At 44.5% G+C, this 18,714-nt stretch overlaps 1 protein-coding gene across 1 annotated transcript in view; it reads right to left on the minus strand.

Annotated features, from left to right (window-relative positions):
- The window catches only part of RFC5 (replication factor C subunit 5), a 102,104-nt gene extending 83,686 nt beyond the window's left edge, over positions 1–18,418 (minus strand). Inside the window, exons 1-2 of the mRNA XM_030219414.1 lie at positions 18,285–18,418; positions 10,802–10,866 (exon numbers count right to left, since the gene is read on the minus strand). Coding sequence (XP_030075274.1) covers positions 10,802–10,866; positions 18,285–18,322 — 103 coding nt within the window. The 5' untranslated portion in view covers positions 18,323–18,418. The remainder of the gene's footprint in view (positions 1–10,801; positions 10,867–18,284) is intronic.
- Positions 18,419–18,714: the final 296 nt, after the last annotated feature.

An 18,714-nucleotide genomic window follows, 5' to 3' on the forward strand; every position in this document is an offset into this window, starting at 1 on the left:
TCACGTTTGTTCACCCCTTCAAAGAAATGTAGAGCTTGGTGAGGCAAGATTTCCCTTCTCTAAATCCATATTGGCTTTGTCTCATTAATCCATACTTTTGAATATGCTCTGTAATTTTGTTCTTTATAATAGTGTCTACCATTTTACCCAGCACCGACACCAGGCTCACTGGTCTACAATTTCCTGGATCACCTCTGGAACCTTTTTAACAAATTTGCGTTACATTGGCCACCCCCCAATCTTCTGGTACTATGCTTGATTTTAAATATAAATTACATATTACTAATATAACAATAGTTCTGCAAGCTCATTTTTCCAATCCTATCAGTACTCTGGGATGATTTGCTACTCTTCAATTTGTCAAATTGTGCCGTTAAATCCTCCAGGTTTATAGAGATTTCAGTCAGTTTCTCTGATACATCAGCATTGAATACCATTTTCTGGCACTGGTATCTCTCCCACATCTTCTTCAGGGAAGACTATAGCAAAGAATTCATTTAATCTCTCTGCTATAGCCTTGTCTTCCCTGAGTGCCCCCTCGGTCATCTAGTGGTCCAACCAATTCTTTTGCCGCCTTCTTGCTTTCAATATACCTAAAAGTTTTTGTTTTTGCCTCCAACGCAATCTTCTTTTCAAAGTCTCTCTTTGCCTTCCTTATCAGCACTTTGCATTTGACTTGCCATTCTTTATACAGTTTCCTATTATTTTCAGTTGAATCCTTCTTCCGTTTTCTGAAGGATTTTCTTTTAGCTCTAATATCTTCATTCACCTCACCTTTTAAACATGCCGGCTGTCATTTGGTCTTCCTTCCTCCTTTTTTAAAACATGGAATATATTTGGCCTGGGCTTCCAGGATGGTATTTTAGAACAGCATCCACGCCTGATGTAAATTTTTGACATTCACAGCTGCTCCTCTAAGCTGTTTTTTCACCGTTCTTCTCATTTTATTACAGTCTCCTTTTTGAAAGTTAAATGCTAACATATTGGATTTCCTGTGTGTACTTACTCCAAAGCCAGTATCAAATCTGATCATATTATGATCACGGTTATCAAGCAGCCCCAGCACCATTACCTCCTGCACCAGATCATTTGCTCCACTAAGGACAAGGTCTAGAATCGTTCCTCCTCTTGTTGGCTCCTGTACCAGCTGCTCCATAAAGCAGTCCTTGATTTGTCGAGGAATTTTACCTCCCTAACATGACCTAATGTTACATTTACCCAGTCAATATTGGGGTAATTGAAATCACCATTATTGTGTTGCCCAGTTTGTTAGCCTTCCTAATTTCTGATAATGTTTCTACCATCTGTCTGTTCATTCTGGCTATCCTTTTCCCATTTACATGGAATTTCAATCCATAAGGATTCCAAGATGTGTTTTGTTTCTTGTAGAATTTCAATCTATTTGATTCAAGGCTCTCCTTAATATATAATGGTACCCCTCCACCAATTCAATCCACCCTATCACTATGATATAATTTGTATTCTGGTATGACACTGTTCCACCGGTTATCCTTTTTCCACCAGGTCTCAGAGATGCCTATTATATCTAATTTTTCATTTAGTGCAATATATTCTAGCTCTCCTATCTTATTTCTTAGGCTTCTGGTATTTGTATATAGACATTTCAAACTATGCTTGCTGTTCCTATTTACATCTTGCTCAGCAGCTGACAGCAGTCTTTTATCTGACTTTTATTTAAAGACACCTGTTCTACTATGGTCTCTATTGCAACCTCACTATTGGGATTCCTTCCCTGTTCTTGCTTTATCTTTGAAACATACCTTATACCGAACCATGTGTTTTTGAACGACTGTTGGCCTTCCCCAGGGTTCTAGTTTAAAAGCTGCTCTATCTCCTTTTTAAATGCCAATGCCAGCAGCCTGGTCCCACCTTGGTTAAAGTGCAGCCCATCACTCCGAAATAGGCTCCCCCTTCCACAGAATGTTGCCCAGTTACTTACAAATCTAAAACCCTACTCCCTGCACCATTGCCTCATCCACGCATTGAGACTACGGAGCTCTGCCTGTCTCTTGGGCCCTGCGTGTAGAACAGGGAGCACTTCGGAAAATGCTACCCTAGGAGGAAGTGACGTCATCGAACAAGTATGGACACCTGAGCAGAGAGCTCCCGCTTACCCCTCACAAAAATCAGTGAAAAAATTGCAACCAACGCGAGAGAGTGAACCAAATCGCAATCTGATTGCAGCCACACATCTAGTGGACCTCTCGATCGATGAGCCAGAAGCCGGCACCGGCGCAATTTGCCTTCACGCCACGAGGAGAGCCTCAGAAGAGCAAAATGGCAGACCTAGAGGGAACGCAGACGCCGCCAGGCCCAACGGAGCATTGCCCGTCAAACTTGGAGCCCGAACTACGGGACAAAACGATGCCTGGATCGGCGATCCCCTTGGAACTGAAAACGTGGCTTCAGGAAATCAGCGCTAATTTGCAGTCCCTGCGCAGTGAAGTGGCAACGCTAGGCTCTGATCTCAGGGCCAAAATTCGAGATTTGGGATCGAGACTAGACGAGATGGAAACACAACTGGAACATCATGAGGCGGCTCTGGGGCGGGTAGACTAACAAGCAATGGAAATGCGCTCCATCCAACAACAACGATAAACTGGAAGATCTAGAAAACAGGAGCCGCCGGAACAACTTGAGGTTCCGGGGTCTCCCAGAAACACCCACGTATCAAAATTGTGAAGAAGCGGTCCAAAAAATGGTGGTGGAGCTATTGGGCGCAGGTGGCACACACATTGAAGAGGAAGCCATCCAGATAGAACGAGCGCACAGAGCACTAGGGCCAGCACGAAATAACGTGCCGAAGGACATTATTGCTTGTTTCGCCAGTTATAAGATCAAAGAACAAGTGCTTCAAAAGTCCCGTCAGCAGCCAGATTTCACTTGGGACTCATTCAAAATCGAAATTTATCAAGACTTGGCTGCTGCGACTTTAAAAAGGAGAAATGAGCTACGCCCCTTCACAAAAGTGCTACAAGAGCTAAACATTAAATATCGTTGGCGGCACCCATTTGCACTTGTTTTCTACAAAGATGGCAAGCAACACCAGGTGCGCTCCATAGCGGAAGCGAGAGCGACATGTCCAGAAGCTGGGATGGTGACAGATACAGCAGAAGACAACCGACAACAAAGAAGGACGTCGCAAGCTGCTCCACCGAAATGGAAGCGAGTTGGGAAGGGGCCGAAGCGCCTGCAGAGGCAACAGTCGACAGCGAAGATTACCTGAGATGATGAACTGAGCGGAGAATAGCAACCTCAGAGGCCTGGGGCCAGGCTTAAAAACGTTGCAGAAGAGTCCAAACAGACACATGAGATAAGTTGACTTGTTAGGTTCACACTGTTGGCATTCAGACTGAGGGGAAGTGGTAAGCGTTCTACATCTCACTTCCTCTTACAAAGGGGCCCAGTGGTTTTCCACTGGACACCATAAAGTTTTGGGGTTACAAGGGGATGGGGGGAGGGGGGCGGTGTGGTTGAAAGAAGAAAAGGAGACACTACATAGACAAATTAATATGTGGGCCAGACACATAGATGAATATATAAGCAGGACAGAGGCAACACCAGAGACATAGGAGACAGTGGCCGAAAGTTATACCCTATGGCGGACACTAAATGGTTATCGCTCAATGTTAAGGGGTTGAACACCCCAAGGAAAAGGCAACTTTTATTTAGAGAGCTAAGCCGCCAACATATAGATATAGCGCTAATCCAAGAGACCCATCTTAAGGCCAAGTACGAGCGGCTCTGCTACCATAAGCAGTACCCAAACACATATTATGCTTCATCTTTGGGGGGAACTAAGAGTAAGGGAGTACTGATAGCTTTACATCACTCTAAACCCTGGGAGGTTAAAAAGATAATTCGAGATAAAGGGGGCTGTTATCTGCTCTTGGTGCTGACACTGGGGGGGGGTGGGGGGCAACGATACATGGTGGTGAATATATATGGGCCCAACACACATCAAGGAGACTTTTACTTAGAAATAAATAATCTGCTCACAGCACACGTGGAGGGCTCCCTCCTACTGGGGGGGGGGGGGGGGGGGGGGGGGGTGATGTCAACATTACGTTGCAGCCAGAAGTAGACAATTCCACCACAGGGGGGGCACCAGTCAAAACTAAATAGGCGACAGTTACATGAGCTAATGGAGGTCTGGCAACTTACCGACCTTTGGCGCGGGGCCCACCCCACACAAAGGCAATATACCTATTATTCAGCGGTCCATAAGACCTCATCACGAATAGACATTTGGTTGGGGGATGGCTCATTCTTAGGGCGTACAGACTCGATTGAGATTATATCATGTACCTGGTCCGATCATTCAGCAGTATTCCTCCATATGCAAAGAGGGGGGTCAGCTAGGGTATGGCAACCCTGGCGGCTAGATGATGCACTCCTGTCTAATCCGGATAACATCCCAATTATAGAAAAGCACATCATGGACTATATACACTTTTATGACAAGGGGGCTGTTTCGCCGGCAACTGTCTGGGAGGGCTTTAAAGCCGTTCTGAGAGGCCACCTAAGCGCTAGCTGCTGGAAAAAAATGAACAGCAGAGGAACAGAAACTGAGGGCTGAATTACAGCAGATACAACAACGGGGACAGAGGGGGGATACCCATATACCCACTGAGGATGAGGAAAAAAAATAGGATTAGAGGCCAACTACAAGAATTAGAACTAGCTGATATAGCTGAACAGATGCTGAGGGCACGTCAGACACACTTCGAATTCGAAATAAGGTGAGTCGCCTACTGGCCTACAAGTTGAAACAACAAACCACATGCAATGGGGTTGGCAGCCTGAGGGATGACAAGGGGAAGGTTAGATCGGATGAACATTACATCAGATCAGCCTTTAAAACCTTCTATGAGACGTTATACTCCCAGGAAGCTCCCCAGTCAGATTCTGTTGCAACACAATTCATAGACGAAGTGGACCTACCCCGGCTCTCCACTGAGGCCCAGGTGGCACTCTCAGAGCCTATAACCTTAGAGAAGATAGAACAATCCATAAAAGAGCTTATCCCAGGCAAGGCACCAGGGCCCGATGGTTTTCCCAACAAATTTTATAAAATATTCGGTAGGCTGGTGGCCCCACTACTTCTGAAGGTATTTAACGCAATAGAAACCAATGTGGCCCTAACTAGAAGGTTGTTAGGCTGTATAGAGAGAGGTGTGACCAGCAGAAGAAAGGGGGTGTTGATGCCCCTGTATAAGTCGTTGGTGAAGCCCCAACTGGAGTATTGTGTTCAGTTCTGGAGGCCGTATCTTGTTAAGGATGTAAAAAGAATTGAAGCGGTGCAAAGAAAAGCTACGAGAATGGTATGGGATTTGCGTTACAAGACGTATGAGGAGAGACTTGCGGACCTGAACATGTATACTCTGGAGGAAAGGAGAAACAGGGGTGATATGATACAGACGTTCAAATATTTGAAAGGTATCAATCTGCAAACGAGCCTTTTCCGGAGATGCGAAGGCAGTAGAACGAGAGGACATGAAATGAGATTGAAGGGGGGCAGACTCAAGAAAAATGTCAGGAAGTATTTTTTCACAGAGAGAGTAGTGGACGCTTGGAATGCCCTCCCGCGGGAGGTGGTGGAAATGAAAACGGTAACGGAATTCAAACATGCGTGGGATAAACAAAGGAATCCTGCTCAGAAGGAATGGATCCTAAGGAGCTTAGACGAGATTGGGTGGCAAAGCTAGTGGCGGGAGACGGAGATGGTGCTGGGCAGACTTATACGGTCTGTGCCAGAGCCGATGGTGGGAGGCGGGACTGGTGGTTTGGAGGCGGGGATAGTGCTGGGCAGACTTATATGGTCTGTGCCAGAACCGGTGGTGGGAGGCGGGGCTGGTGGTTGGGAGGCGGGGATAGTGCTGGGCAGACTTATACGGTCTGTGCCCGGAAAAGGACAGGTACAAATCAAGGTAAGGTATACACAAAAAGTAGCACATGTAAGTTTATCTTGTTGGGCAGACTGGATGGACCACGCAGGTCTTTTTCTGCCGTCATCTACTATGTGGGCTACCCACCAACGTGGAACTTAGCTACTATAGTGGTAATACCCAAGCCAGGGAAAGACCCCCTACAATGCAGCTCTTATAGACCAATATCACTCTTAGGAGTAGACTATAATATTTTTACTAAGATTTTGGCTTCTCATCTACAAAAATGTCTACCCACACTAATACATGAAGACCAGGCGGGGTTTATCCAAAACAGACGTTGACAACATCCGAAGGGCCCTTTTCATAACACAGAACACACAACTGAGTGGAGGAGTGGCCTAGTGGTTAGGGTGGTGGACTTTGGTCCTGGGGAACTGAGGAACTGAGTTTGATTCCCACTTCAGGCACAGGCAGCTCCTTGTGACTCTGGGCAAGTCACTTAACCCTCCATTGCCCCATGTAAGCCGCATTGAGCCTGCCATGAGTGGGAAAGCACGGCGTACAAATGAAACAAAAAAAACAAACAAAAAAAACTCAGACACCTCTATGCATCCTGTCACTAGATGCTGAAAAAGCTTTTGACAGGGTGAGCTGGTCTTTCCTTTCTAAAGTTCTGGACCGCATGGGAATTGCGGGAAGGTTTAGCACTTGGCTTAGACTGATTTATTCAGAGCCACAAGCCTCAGTAAGGGTTAATGGGATACTATCTCAACCATTTAGACTCTATAGAGGGACACAACAGGGGAGCGTGCTGTCCCCACTGCTCTTTGCTCTAGTAATGGAGCCTTTGGCTATCCGGGTAAGAGCGCACCCAGAGATTAGAGGATTTAGACGGAAAGGGCTTGAAACAAAGATTCTTATGTTTGCAGACGACATTCTGCTAACCTTGAAGGATCCTATAGTGGCACTCCTGAAGCTGGGAGAGATAATTCAAAATTATGGAGCAGAGTCGGGATTTAAAAAAATTTTTGACAAATCTGAGGCCCTAGATGTAAATATCCCAGAGGATCAAATGCAACAGTTGAAGACACAGTTCCCCTATAGGTGGGCTAAGCATCACATCAGATATTTAGGGATAAATCTTACAAGTAGTCTTGACGAGCTATACACCGCTAACTTTCCGGATAAGACACGGGAGCTGTTTAATGAAATGGAGAGATGGGAAGGACTAACTTTATCCTGGATGGGGTGGATTAACGCAATTAAGATGATATTATTACCCAAACTACTGTACCTTTTCATGGCCTTACCAATAGCATTACCAAAAGGGTACCTGAGGGGTGTACAAAGGAAAATGTTTGCTTTTATCTGGAGGAAACGACCACCCCGGGTGAGAAGAGAAGTAATGTACCAGCCCAGGGAAAGAGGTGGGATGGGAGTTCGGTGCCTGCACACATACCACCAGGCTGCGCATCTAAGGACCATAGCGGTATGGTTGCAGAGGGAGTGCAAATTGGGAGGAGAGCTGGAACAGGGGTGGTGGGGAACGATCCCGCTGCGAGCAGGGCCGTGAGCGCCCAAACAATTATTAGGAGACCTAATAAAACGTAGCCCACCCCTCCTGCGCTGGCCCTTGGAGACATGGAGAATAAGAGAAAAATTCTTCCCAGACCGTAAATACTTTCCACATATGTATCTTGGATTTGCACCAGACTTTGGTCTGGGGTCAGTGGACGGGGCATACATACAATGGGAAGAAATGGGTTTATGCGAATTAGGACAAATGCATGAACAGGGACACACAATCCCATATATGGAGCTATGCCAGATCCATGGGCTCTCTTCTCTGCAGGCATACCAGTATCTCCAGGTGAAAGACTTCATCAAACGTAAAGCAAAGGAGCTCAACCTTACTGAAACACGATTGGAGCAGGGCATGATGGGGGGTGGAGGCCGAGGGGGACTTTCCAGGCTTTATAAAGCGCTGCTGCTACAAGACACCCCAGAGGTATACTACACAGCCAAATGGGAGGCGGCAATAGGGGGGACACGTGAACCTGAGCAATGGAGTAGGGCGTTTAAATCTCTGCTCCAGGCCTCCACCCTCGAGTGCTATGATGGAGAATGGATATAAAATTCTCTACAGCTGGTATTATACGCCCTACCGCCTGATGAAAATGTATAAGACTGGGCTGGGACTTTGCTGGAGGAACTGCAGACTACAAGGGGATATGGCGCACATTTGGTGGGAATGTAAAAAAAGTTTTGGAGGGAAATTGTAACCTATCTGAACAAAACAATGGAGGTGACATATCCAGTAGCATTAGATAGCTGTTTACTGCACTTTAAACCGCAGGGAATTAAACTGGACATACACCGGTTTGCCACACAGTTGTTTGTGGCTAGTAAGCTCTTGATTGCGGCGGCTTGGAAAACTCCAACGCTCCCTGATATACAAAGAGTTCTGCTAAAGCTAGATAATGTACGCCTGATGTCAAAATTGACTGCTATTCGAAAAGGCAACTTGGCCCAATATCACACAAAGTGTGGGATATATATGAGTCACAGCGGTCACTACTGTAAATGTATGATGATCTTTTCCTTTTTTTTTTTTTCCTTTCTGTACTCTTGGATAACCACGGGAGGGAAGGGGGGGGGGGGGGGGGAGAAGGGAAGATAGGCAAGGGGGGAGGGGGTTAGTATATAAGAATAGTTTTGGGGACAACAGCGATGTACACTAGATTTTGTTATTGTACTACTATTATGTTATAGCAATGATAATCACTAATGTACACAATGGCAGTGTTTGTACCACTTACTGTTTTGATATATATTGAAAAAACTTCAAAAATAAAGATTAAAAAAAAAAAAAAAAGGAAAATGCCATCCTAGAGGTTCTGGATTTGAGCTTTCTACCTAAGAGCCTAAATTTGGCTTCCAGAACCTCTCTCCCACATTTTCCTATGTAATTGGTACTCACATGTACCAAGACAACTAGGTGGCATGTGAGGTCCAGGAAATTACAGATCGGCAAGCCCAACATCAGTGCCAGGCAAGATAGTGGAAACTATTATAAAGAATAAAATTACGGAACACGTAGCCAAACATGGTTTAATGGTACAGAGTCAGCATGGGTTCAGGCAAGGGAAGTTTTGCCTCACTTCTTTAATGTGTGAAATAAATGTGTGGATAATGAAGAGCCGGATGAGGTAGAGTATCTGCACTGGGACCAGTGCTATTTAACATATTTATAAATGATCTGGAAATTGAAACGATGACTGAGGCAGATGACACACAGCTATTCAAGGTTGTTAAAACACATGCGTATTGTGAAAACTTTCAAGAATACATTAGAAAATTGGAAGACTGGGCATCCAAAATGGCAGATGAAATTTAATGTGGACAAATGCAAAGAATAATCCAAACTATAGTTACCTGATGCTAGGGTCCACCTTGGGGGTCAGCACCCAAGAAACAGATCTAGGCATTGTTATAGACAATATGCTGAAATCTTCTGCAGAGTGTGCGGAGGCAGCCATAAAAGCAAACAGGATGCTAGGAATTATTAGAAAAGGGATGGTAAATAAGACCGAGAATATTATTATGCCTCTGTATCTCTCCATGGTGCGACCTCACCTTTCAGTTCTGGTGGTTGTATCTCAAAAAAGATATAGTGGAATTAGAAAAGGTTCAAAGAGCTACCAAAATGAAAAAGGGGATGGGCCTCCTCTCATATGAGGAAAGGCTAAAGAGGTTAGAGCTTTTCAGCTTGGAAAAGAGTCAGATGAGGGTGATATGGTTGAGGTCTACAAAATCTAGAGTGGACTCTTTCATAAAGTAAAAAGAGTAGTGGACAGTAAATGAAGTTGCATGGAAATACTTTCAAAACAAATAGGAGGAAATATTTTCTCACTCAACTAATAAAGCGCCGGAACTCTTTGCCAGAGGATGTATTAACAGCGGTTAGTATAGCTGAGTTTTAAAAAATGGTTTGGACAATTTCCTGAAGGAAAAATCCATAGTCTGCTATTTTGACATACATAGGAAAGATACTGCTCGTCCTGGGATTGGTAGCATGGAGACAAAGGGAAGCCACTGCTCACCCTGGGATTGTTGCTACTATTGGGTTTCTAACAGGTACTTGTGACCTGGATTGGCCACTGTTGGAAACAGGATATTGGGCTAGATGGACCATTGGTCTGACCCAGTATGGCTATTATAATGTTCTTATAGAGGTATATAAAATACTAAGTGAAGTGAAATTGGTAGATGTGAATTGTTTGTTTACTCTTTCCAAAAATACAAGGACTAGGGGCATTCAAAGAAGCTACTAAGTAATATATTTAAAACAAATTGTAGAAAATATTTATTCACTCAGTGTGTAATCAAACCTGGAATTTAAGCAATTAGCTTAGGTTTAAAACAGTCTGGACAATTTCCTAAAAGAAAAAACCAGAAGTCGTTATTAAGATAGACTTGGGAAATTACACTGCATCATAAAATCTGTTTTACTCTTCTGGTATCTTGCCAGACACTTGTAACCTGGATTGGCCACTGCTGGAAAACAGGATACCGGGCTTGATGGACCTTTGGTCTGTCCCAGTGTGGCAATGCTTATGTTCTTAACATTATGAAAACCTACTGCACTAGAATCACAACTTACTAAAGGAGCGTTTTATAAAGCCATGCTAGCGTTTTTAGCGCGCGGTAAAAATCAGCTGGTGGTAAATGCTGAGATGACCACAGGAATATAATGGGCATCTCATTGTTTACTGCCAGTTGATTTTTACCACGAGCTAAAAACGTTAGCGCGGCTTTGTAAAAATCCTCCGTAGTCCGTCAGCAACTGGAAGGCTTGCTATGTATATATGTCCCCACTGAAAACTTACTTGTGCTCAGGATGTCCTGATGAGAGATCAAATCATTCAGTTTCTGAGGTCGATATTTCTCCACCCTAAAACAACACATTTGTACGGATGCATATACATTAAACAGGAATAAGATTATTAAATAACATTTAATCCATTACTGAAGCACGTAAGGCATGCCATCCAAGAGCTCACTGTTCTCTCTGGTTATAAGCAAAGCAGATATATGGCAAATAACGATTGGTGCAATTCATAGGTACCTTTCCCCTTCTTAAAGAAATATTTTTGACAGTCTGTGATTGTTTAATAAAAGAACCTTAGCTTAGCTGAAATTAGATGGCGGAGCAGGTGGTGGAAGAGGGGTTGGTGGTTGGGCGGCGAGGATAGTGGAGGGCAGACTTATACGGTCTGTGCCAGAGCCAGTGATGGGAGGCGGGACTGGTGGTTGGGAGGCGGGAAATACTGCTGGGCAGACTTGTACGATCTGTGCCCTGAAAAAGGCAGGTACAAATCAAGGTAAGGTATTTCACATATGAGTTTATCTTGTTGGGCAGACTGGATGGACCATGCAGGTCTTTTTCTGCCGTCATCTACTATGTTAACCTTTTACAAAGGTTCCCCTTTCAGAGAAAATGGAGATTTCAAGAGATTGACAAAAAGACATCACCTCTAAGACAGGACAGGCATAATAAAAGGACAAATATATTTACCAAATTGTTTTCCTTTCACTAAAAAAGAGCCAGTTTTGTGTAGCCCTCCCCCTACCCCAAAATGCTCAGATGTCACATGCACTATTCAAAGTATAGTACTATCCCATGCACCGCTACACTAATTATTCACAAATAGGTTGTTTCTGACTTCTAAACAAGTTAGAAAGCAATGCAGAATCCTGAATATTTGCTTTGAGTTTTTTTTTTTTTTTTTAGATCATCTAGAGTTGAGGATTCTCAGTTGTTTTTTTTTCCCTCTTGCTTTCAGTTACTGGATATAAGAAGATTTTAGAACGCTCAAGGCTGTTCAAGTATGCTGGTCTTTGCCAAAAGAATTGAAAATTATATCTCCATACTACTCCTTTTGCAACTCCTTAGTAAACTCCTTGTTTACTAAGCCACGTGGCAATGCCGACACAGCCCATTCAAAGTGAATGGGCTGTGTCGGCATTAGCGTGCGGCTTAAAGACATATCTGAAAAATACTTATTCTAATGCTTGTTTGTTGCTTTATTTAAATTGTATGTTTACATTTTTGCTATCCAATTTGAACCTTTATTGGGATTTAGCAGAATACAAATACATTACAATGTGCTCATGGAATTTTTCTAACCTCCTCTCTGTTTGTGCTGTCTCTGTGTACATCTTTGAATTGGAGGGGCAGTCTGAATGGAGTGGTACCAAAACATTTGGTAGGTTTGGAAAGAATAATAGAATAGGATAACATATCAAACCATCAGATGCCACTTGCAGATTTCAAAGGCAAGATTTTACACTTTAACCACAGGGTCCCACTAACCGACATAATCACTGCTGTGTTTCTCTTTCACTACCCATGTTGTTCTATCATCCTCATTTTAGAAGCTCGATACAAGAAATAAACATGTATTAAAAAAAAAACGTACTTTATCTGTGTATATCACAGCTTTTAGTTAGCTGGCTGTGCTGGCATGGAATAAATTAATTATCAGATGAATCTAATGTATGTCATCTCTTTATGGCCTTAGAAAGGCTTTGAAAAACATCTAGTAGCGCTTTAGAAATGATAAGTAGTAGTAGTAAATGACAACAGATAAAGACCTGAACAGTTCATCCAGTCTGCCCAAACGTCACACATTATCAATTCATGATTAAATCAACTATGAATGTGATATTATATACTTTATCACAAGTCTTTCTTTAGTGTTTTGGGGTAGACGTCCGCCCGGCTCTGTCCTTATGTTCCACCTACTGGAGTTGCCGTCAAAGCTTGATCCAGCCTATCCAAATCTGTCTTGTCATTTGTGGGACCCAGACCCAAAGTTATTTGTTTCAAGTTGGATATGATTACTTCACATTGTTTGTACATCTTGAACGGCTCTGCCAAGAAGGTGGTATATATATATATATATATATATATATATCTAGCATATGCGTATAAAAACTGACTTTAGAAGACAACTTTCTTACAAGTGTGTAGCACAAGTATATGTGAGAAGGGGGTCTGTTGTGGATAGGGTGGACAACATACACCTTTGTTCCCTAACCTGTATATTTATACCTACTGAAACCCAGGAGCAAAATGCCAGCAAGGTACAATAAGGTGCCATGAAAAGGCAGCTTTTATTTCCTCCCAATCACAGAAGCTCTCCCCCTACCAACCCCAATCACAAAATCCCTTATCTCAACTACAGGTTATGGGAGTGTGTGACCTTTTGGCAAAAAAAAAAAAATACCAGCTTCTGAACAAGGGGGAAGGTTATCCTGCTTGTGAATGACAATGGAGAGAGGAGAACCACCTTGGAATGAAACTGTATTGGTACAAACACCAAGCTCACTGGAGTAGAACTGTCTTTGACTCTAGCTTTCCTGATCATTGCACTTTTAATGCAAGGGAACGAGGCTTAGCTTCAACTTCCCCAGTTAACATACTTTTGACTAAGAAAAAGGTAATCTTTGACTAACCAAGCACTGTACCTGGAGAGATCAGGCAGGAAGTGCATTAACAGAGCCCACACCACTGTTGTATTTGCATAAAATGAGAACTGGAATGAAGAAGCAGCTCAGTGACCTTTCTATACAGAAGTGAAAGAAGAAAGACGTGAAGCGTCTGTTTACTTTTTCCAAAAATACTAGGACTAGGTGGCATTCCGTGAAGCTGTAGTAAATTTAAAACTAATCGGAGAAACTTTTTCTTCACTCAGCGTGTAATTGAACTCTAGAATTCGTTGCCAGAGAATGTGGTAAAGGCGGTTAGCTTAGCGGGGTTTAAAAGAGGTTTGGACGGCTTCCTAAAGGAAAAGTCCATAGACCATTATTAAATTGGACGGGGAAATCCACTATTTCTGGGATAAGAAGTATAAAATGTTTTGTACTTTTTTGGGATCTTGCCAGGTATTTGTGACCTGGATTGGCCACTGTTGGAAACAGGATGCTGGGCTTGATGGACCTTTGGTCTGTCCCATATGGCAATACTTATGTATTTATGAGTAACAATACCAAATCTGAAGAACAAGAGGGGACCAGAGGAGGGTCTCGGGCGACACCACAGGACAGAAAACCTCAGCTTCATTATGCCAACTGGGGAACAGACCACCTACAAGTACCTGAAGAATCTGAGAGCTCTATTATTTAACAAAGACTTACAGAGCACCTGCCCTCTACAGGAGTCCAGAGAAAGTAAATCTAAGAAGACTTTTACTAAAATCCTCTACCAAGGCAGAATGTTCATAACATAACCTATGAAAAACTACCCCCCCCCCCCCCCCCCCCCCCCCACACACACACACACATATACTCACAATGTTCAGCCTGTGGCAGTCAGTGGTTTAAAAACAGCTGAGTACTATGGGCTGAATCTAACCCAGATATCCAATGCCAGGGTCGTGTCCGGGCACTGGTACTGAATTTCTGCCAATCTGGAAGTTATGCAGGTGCCAGCCAATTTTCAGTGCCAGCACGCACACACATAGTTAAGTGAGCAACAACAGGCCTCCCTTTTGTGCAATTCTATTTGGTTAGCCATGCAGGCACCGCCACTAAATATGGCCAGTGCTTGCATAACTGCCAACTCACCCCCAACTCTGCCCACAGACTGCCCCAAAACTAACTACAATGGAGGAGTGGCCTAGTGGTTACAACACCGGTCTTGTCATCCAGTCAAATCCCACTGCTGCTCCTTGTGATCCTCGGAAAGTCATTTAAACATGTATTGCCTCAGGTACAAACTTAGATTGTGAGTGTGACAGGGAAACACCCAGTGTACTTGAATGTAACTCACCTCAAGCTACTACTGAAAATGTTATGAGCAAAACTCAAATAAACTGTACTGTGCTGCAGCAGTCAGGTTATTCAGAATCACCACATAGTACCACTGAATATCCAGGCACAGTCCATTGACCAAGGTTTAAGCTGACAGGAGCCTCTCTTGCCCACTTAAACCCTGTGGAATATTGACCTCCATGTGTTTGAAACTGTGTTTGTTCTCCTATTGCTTGTATATAGTTTATTCTGAAGTTTTCCCATGTTTTGTCTACCCCATCCAAGTTTAAGAAAAGATTTTGATTCAGACTGCATCTTCTGGCCTGGACTGATTTATTGGATGAAAGGAGTAGTGTGTTTTTTCTAGCAAAAAAGGTGCAGGCCACCCTTCAGGGGTGGGGTGATCGTTGAGGAACTCACCCCACAGTAGCCAAGCGCCCTGCAACCAGTCACAGTATCTATGACAAGGTAGAATTGGTGTGTAGGGCCCATGCTCTTTCATTAAGACTTGGGGACCATGGGTCAATTTTAGCAGACATTAGAAAAGGTGCTGGTACTCAGTACCCTCTCAAATAAAGCCCTGGAAAGGCCTTCAGCCTCCCAGCTTTAGCTAGTCCCTGCCCTGATCGCACAAGCAAACTTAAAAGTGTACCAAAAGTAACTCGTCCTGATGCTGACCATACAAGCTAGGGTTTCACAGAAAACAGATTTTTTTTTCCATCCTCAAATAACTCTTAAGTAGCTACAAAATAAACACCTAAATGTACAATTATGAACAGTTAAGAATACAAAGCCTAGATACTATATTTCCAAATCCGGTGGAACAGAAGTATTCTTCCTCAACAGGCATTAAACTGACTCCTTCTATAACAGGAAGGCAGAAGTTAGAGATGAAACACAGCACACAGCTAAAAACTAAAAACTCCAGACCGCCCAAAATACAGCAGCCAGGCTGATATTCAGCAAAACACGCTTCGAAAGTGCCAAACCCCTCCGAGAAAAATTGCATTGGCTCCCAAAGAACGGATCACCTTCAAAATCTGCACCTTAGTCCACAAAATCATATATGGCGTAGTCCCAGAATACATGACAGACCTCATAGACTTACCAATAAGAAACAAAGTCAGATCATCAAGATCCTACCTAAACCTAAAGGACTGAAATACAAAACAACTTATGCAGCCGGCTTCTCTTACATAAGTGCACAACTATGGAATAGGCTCCCAAAATCTGTGAAAACAACCCACGACCACTTGAACTTCAGGAAATCACTAAAAACCAACCTCTTCAAAAATGCCTACCCCAACGACCCCACATAACCCTCTTCACCTACCAACACAGCATGACTATGATCGAACAGGACATCACGCAATCTTCATCCATTCCGACCCTCCACTTATACCTCATACGATCACTATACAACTTTGTATTTGTTATCCACCAACTGGGCAAACGCCCCTGACGGTACTATCTAAACCACACTGAGCCTGCAAATAGGTGGGAAAATGTGGGGTACAAATGCAATAAATAAATAAGCTCTTCCAGATGCACAATCGAATTCTGGGGCAACAGACAGGGATAATTCCCATACAGGCACAATGGGCTCAAAGATTGGGAAGGGAGGGTCCTTCTCAATGTCAAGGTGGCCTTTGTGTTTTTCAGAAATATGATAAATCTATTTAAAAACTCTGCTGAGACTCTAATATTTACCATTTATTGATGTTCATATCAATACCCATAACACTAACAGTAACTCGTATAAATTTAAAACAGTTGCACGTACATTGTGTTCCTTGTGAGGATAGTAAAACTATGTACTTGGCAGTTGCCACTGGGAAATGGGGCGGGGGAGGGGTGGACACACATACTATGTGCTAATTGGACCTGGGGCCCACAAACTCGCGATCCATCCCTGGCTACAGCCACAAGCCTCTTCATCTTCCAGCTCTTCAAATATCTGGAAGCCCTGCTTCCTTATTTGAAGGTCTGTTTAGTTTTTACCGTGATCCCAACTGCCTTAAACATACTAAACATGAAGCATGGGTGTAGAGGAGCAGTTGGGGGGGGGGGGCATTTGCCCCCTCCCTCGATTCCCATCAACATCACCCTTCCTGTTATTATTTGCTCCATAGAAAGCTCTACTGGATAATGCAAAAAGTGTCCCCCTACACCGGTGGTTCTCAAACCTGGTCCTGGAGGCACTCCAGTCAGTAGGGTTTTTGGGACATCCACAATGAACATTCATGAAAGAAATTTGCATGCAGTGAAGGCAGGGGCGCAAACTGAAAACAACCTTGGAGGGGACGGAGAATGTTGAGAGAACTTCCATGGCTGTGGTCATTTCAGGCAAGTAAGAAAAACACGTCCGAGAAGGGTGCACATCACAAACGCTGAAGGAAAACACCCAGGTGCTCGTCAGGGATGTCTTTTTTTTTTTTTTGGAGTGAAGGATGTCCAAATGTTAGGCACTTGGATGGTCCTTCACCCCCCCCCCCCCAAAAAGGACGTCCCTGATGACCACTTGGATGGGGTTTTTTTTCCCTTCCGATTCCCTTACAGCAGCCCCAATGAGAGGTGCAGACCTCCTGTTAGGTTTTCCACGGTAAGGGGATTGGAAAACGGTAGTGCACCGCATCGCATACACATTATAATACTAATTTGCTCATTTGTATTTCGTTTTCGTTAGCTGCTACCGTGACAGGGAAATGGATCGCACAGGGGCGCAGCCAGACTTCGGCGGGAGGGGGGGGGGGTCCAGAGCCCGAGGTGAGGGGGGCACATTTTAGCCCCCCCCGCCATTGCTGACCCACCTGACCTTTGCTGGCGGGGGACACCAACCCCCGCCAGCTGAGGTCCTCTTCTTCCGGCGCAAGGCTTCGTTCTGTTTCTGTGACTCTGACACAATGTACAGGACGTCAGAGTCACAGAAACAGAACGAAGCCTTGCGCCAGAAGATGACCTCGGCTGCTGGGGGTTGGGGTCCCCCGCCAGCAAGGGTAGGCGACGGCAGGGAAGGGTTGGCAGTGGGAGGGGGTCCAGGGTCAAATCTACAGGGGCCCAGGCCCCCGTAGCTACGCCACTGGGCTCGGAGAACCCTTTTGTGCATGTCCCAGTTTACTACTTGCGCGTTAAACTGGCTAGAACCAGTTTAAAACCCACGATGCTGGCTCGTTAAGTTTAGTGCATCTGGCCCTAGGTTTGGGAACCACTGCCCTACACTACTGACATGAAGTTCTAGTTGCAGCAGCAGCAGAATACCCAAACTGGAACATTTTTTTTTTCCAGGGAGCACCACTACTACTACTACTTAACATTTCTAAAGCGCTACTAAGGTTACGCAGCGCTGTACAATTTAACATAGAAGGACAGTTCCTGCTCAAAGAGCTTACAATCTAAAGGACAAATGTACATTCTATTCCTGTGTGAGCGAGGTGTTGCCCCTGAGTTAGCCCATGTCATCCGTCTTGGGTTCCTCTAAGTCAAAGCCACTGTCCGCGATATACGCTCCAAACACAGCCTCAGGAGCTCCGGTCACCCTCGGAGACCAGCTCTTACCAAGGAAGATTTCGGGGAATTCTGCTTGTGGACGCCATGCTGATCGGTCAAACAGAGCCCCAGCCTGCGCTATAAAATGTCGGGTAAATCCTTTCTTTCCCTCCCCGCCAGGGCCTTTCTTTACTCTCTTCAGCCCGTCTCCGTTCGCTCTTCTCCTCCGGCGGGGACCAAAGAAAACTAACTGTCTGACTGCAACAGCAGCTCGCGCCAAATATACAGCCAGTCTCGCGAGAAGAACGGCTGAGGCGGCGGTTTCCTTCCCGCCCACTCGCTAAGCTCCTCCTCCTTCTTTCTGTTGCTGCTGAGTTAAAGCGACGACGGAGGCGGTTGGTTGTCTTCTCGCGCTCACTCATCCGTTACTTGGCTCAGGCGGGCGCTCGCTCTGTCTTGTTGTTTCTGCCGAACTCCGGCCGTAATAAGCACCACTGTC

This window comes from Microcaecilia unicolor, chromosome 11 (assembly GCF_901765095.1).
Source record: "Microcaecilia unicolor chromosome 11, aMicUni1.1, whole genome shotgun sequence".
Taxonomy (NCBI): domain Eukaryota; kingdom Metazoa; phylum Chordata; class Amphibia; order Gymnophiona; family Siphonopidae; genus Microcaecilia; species Microcaecilia unicolor.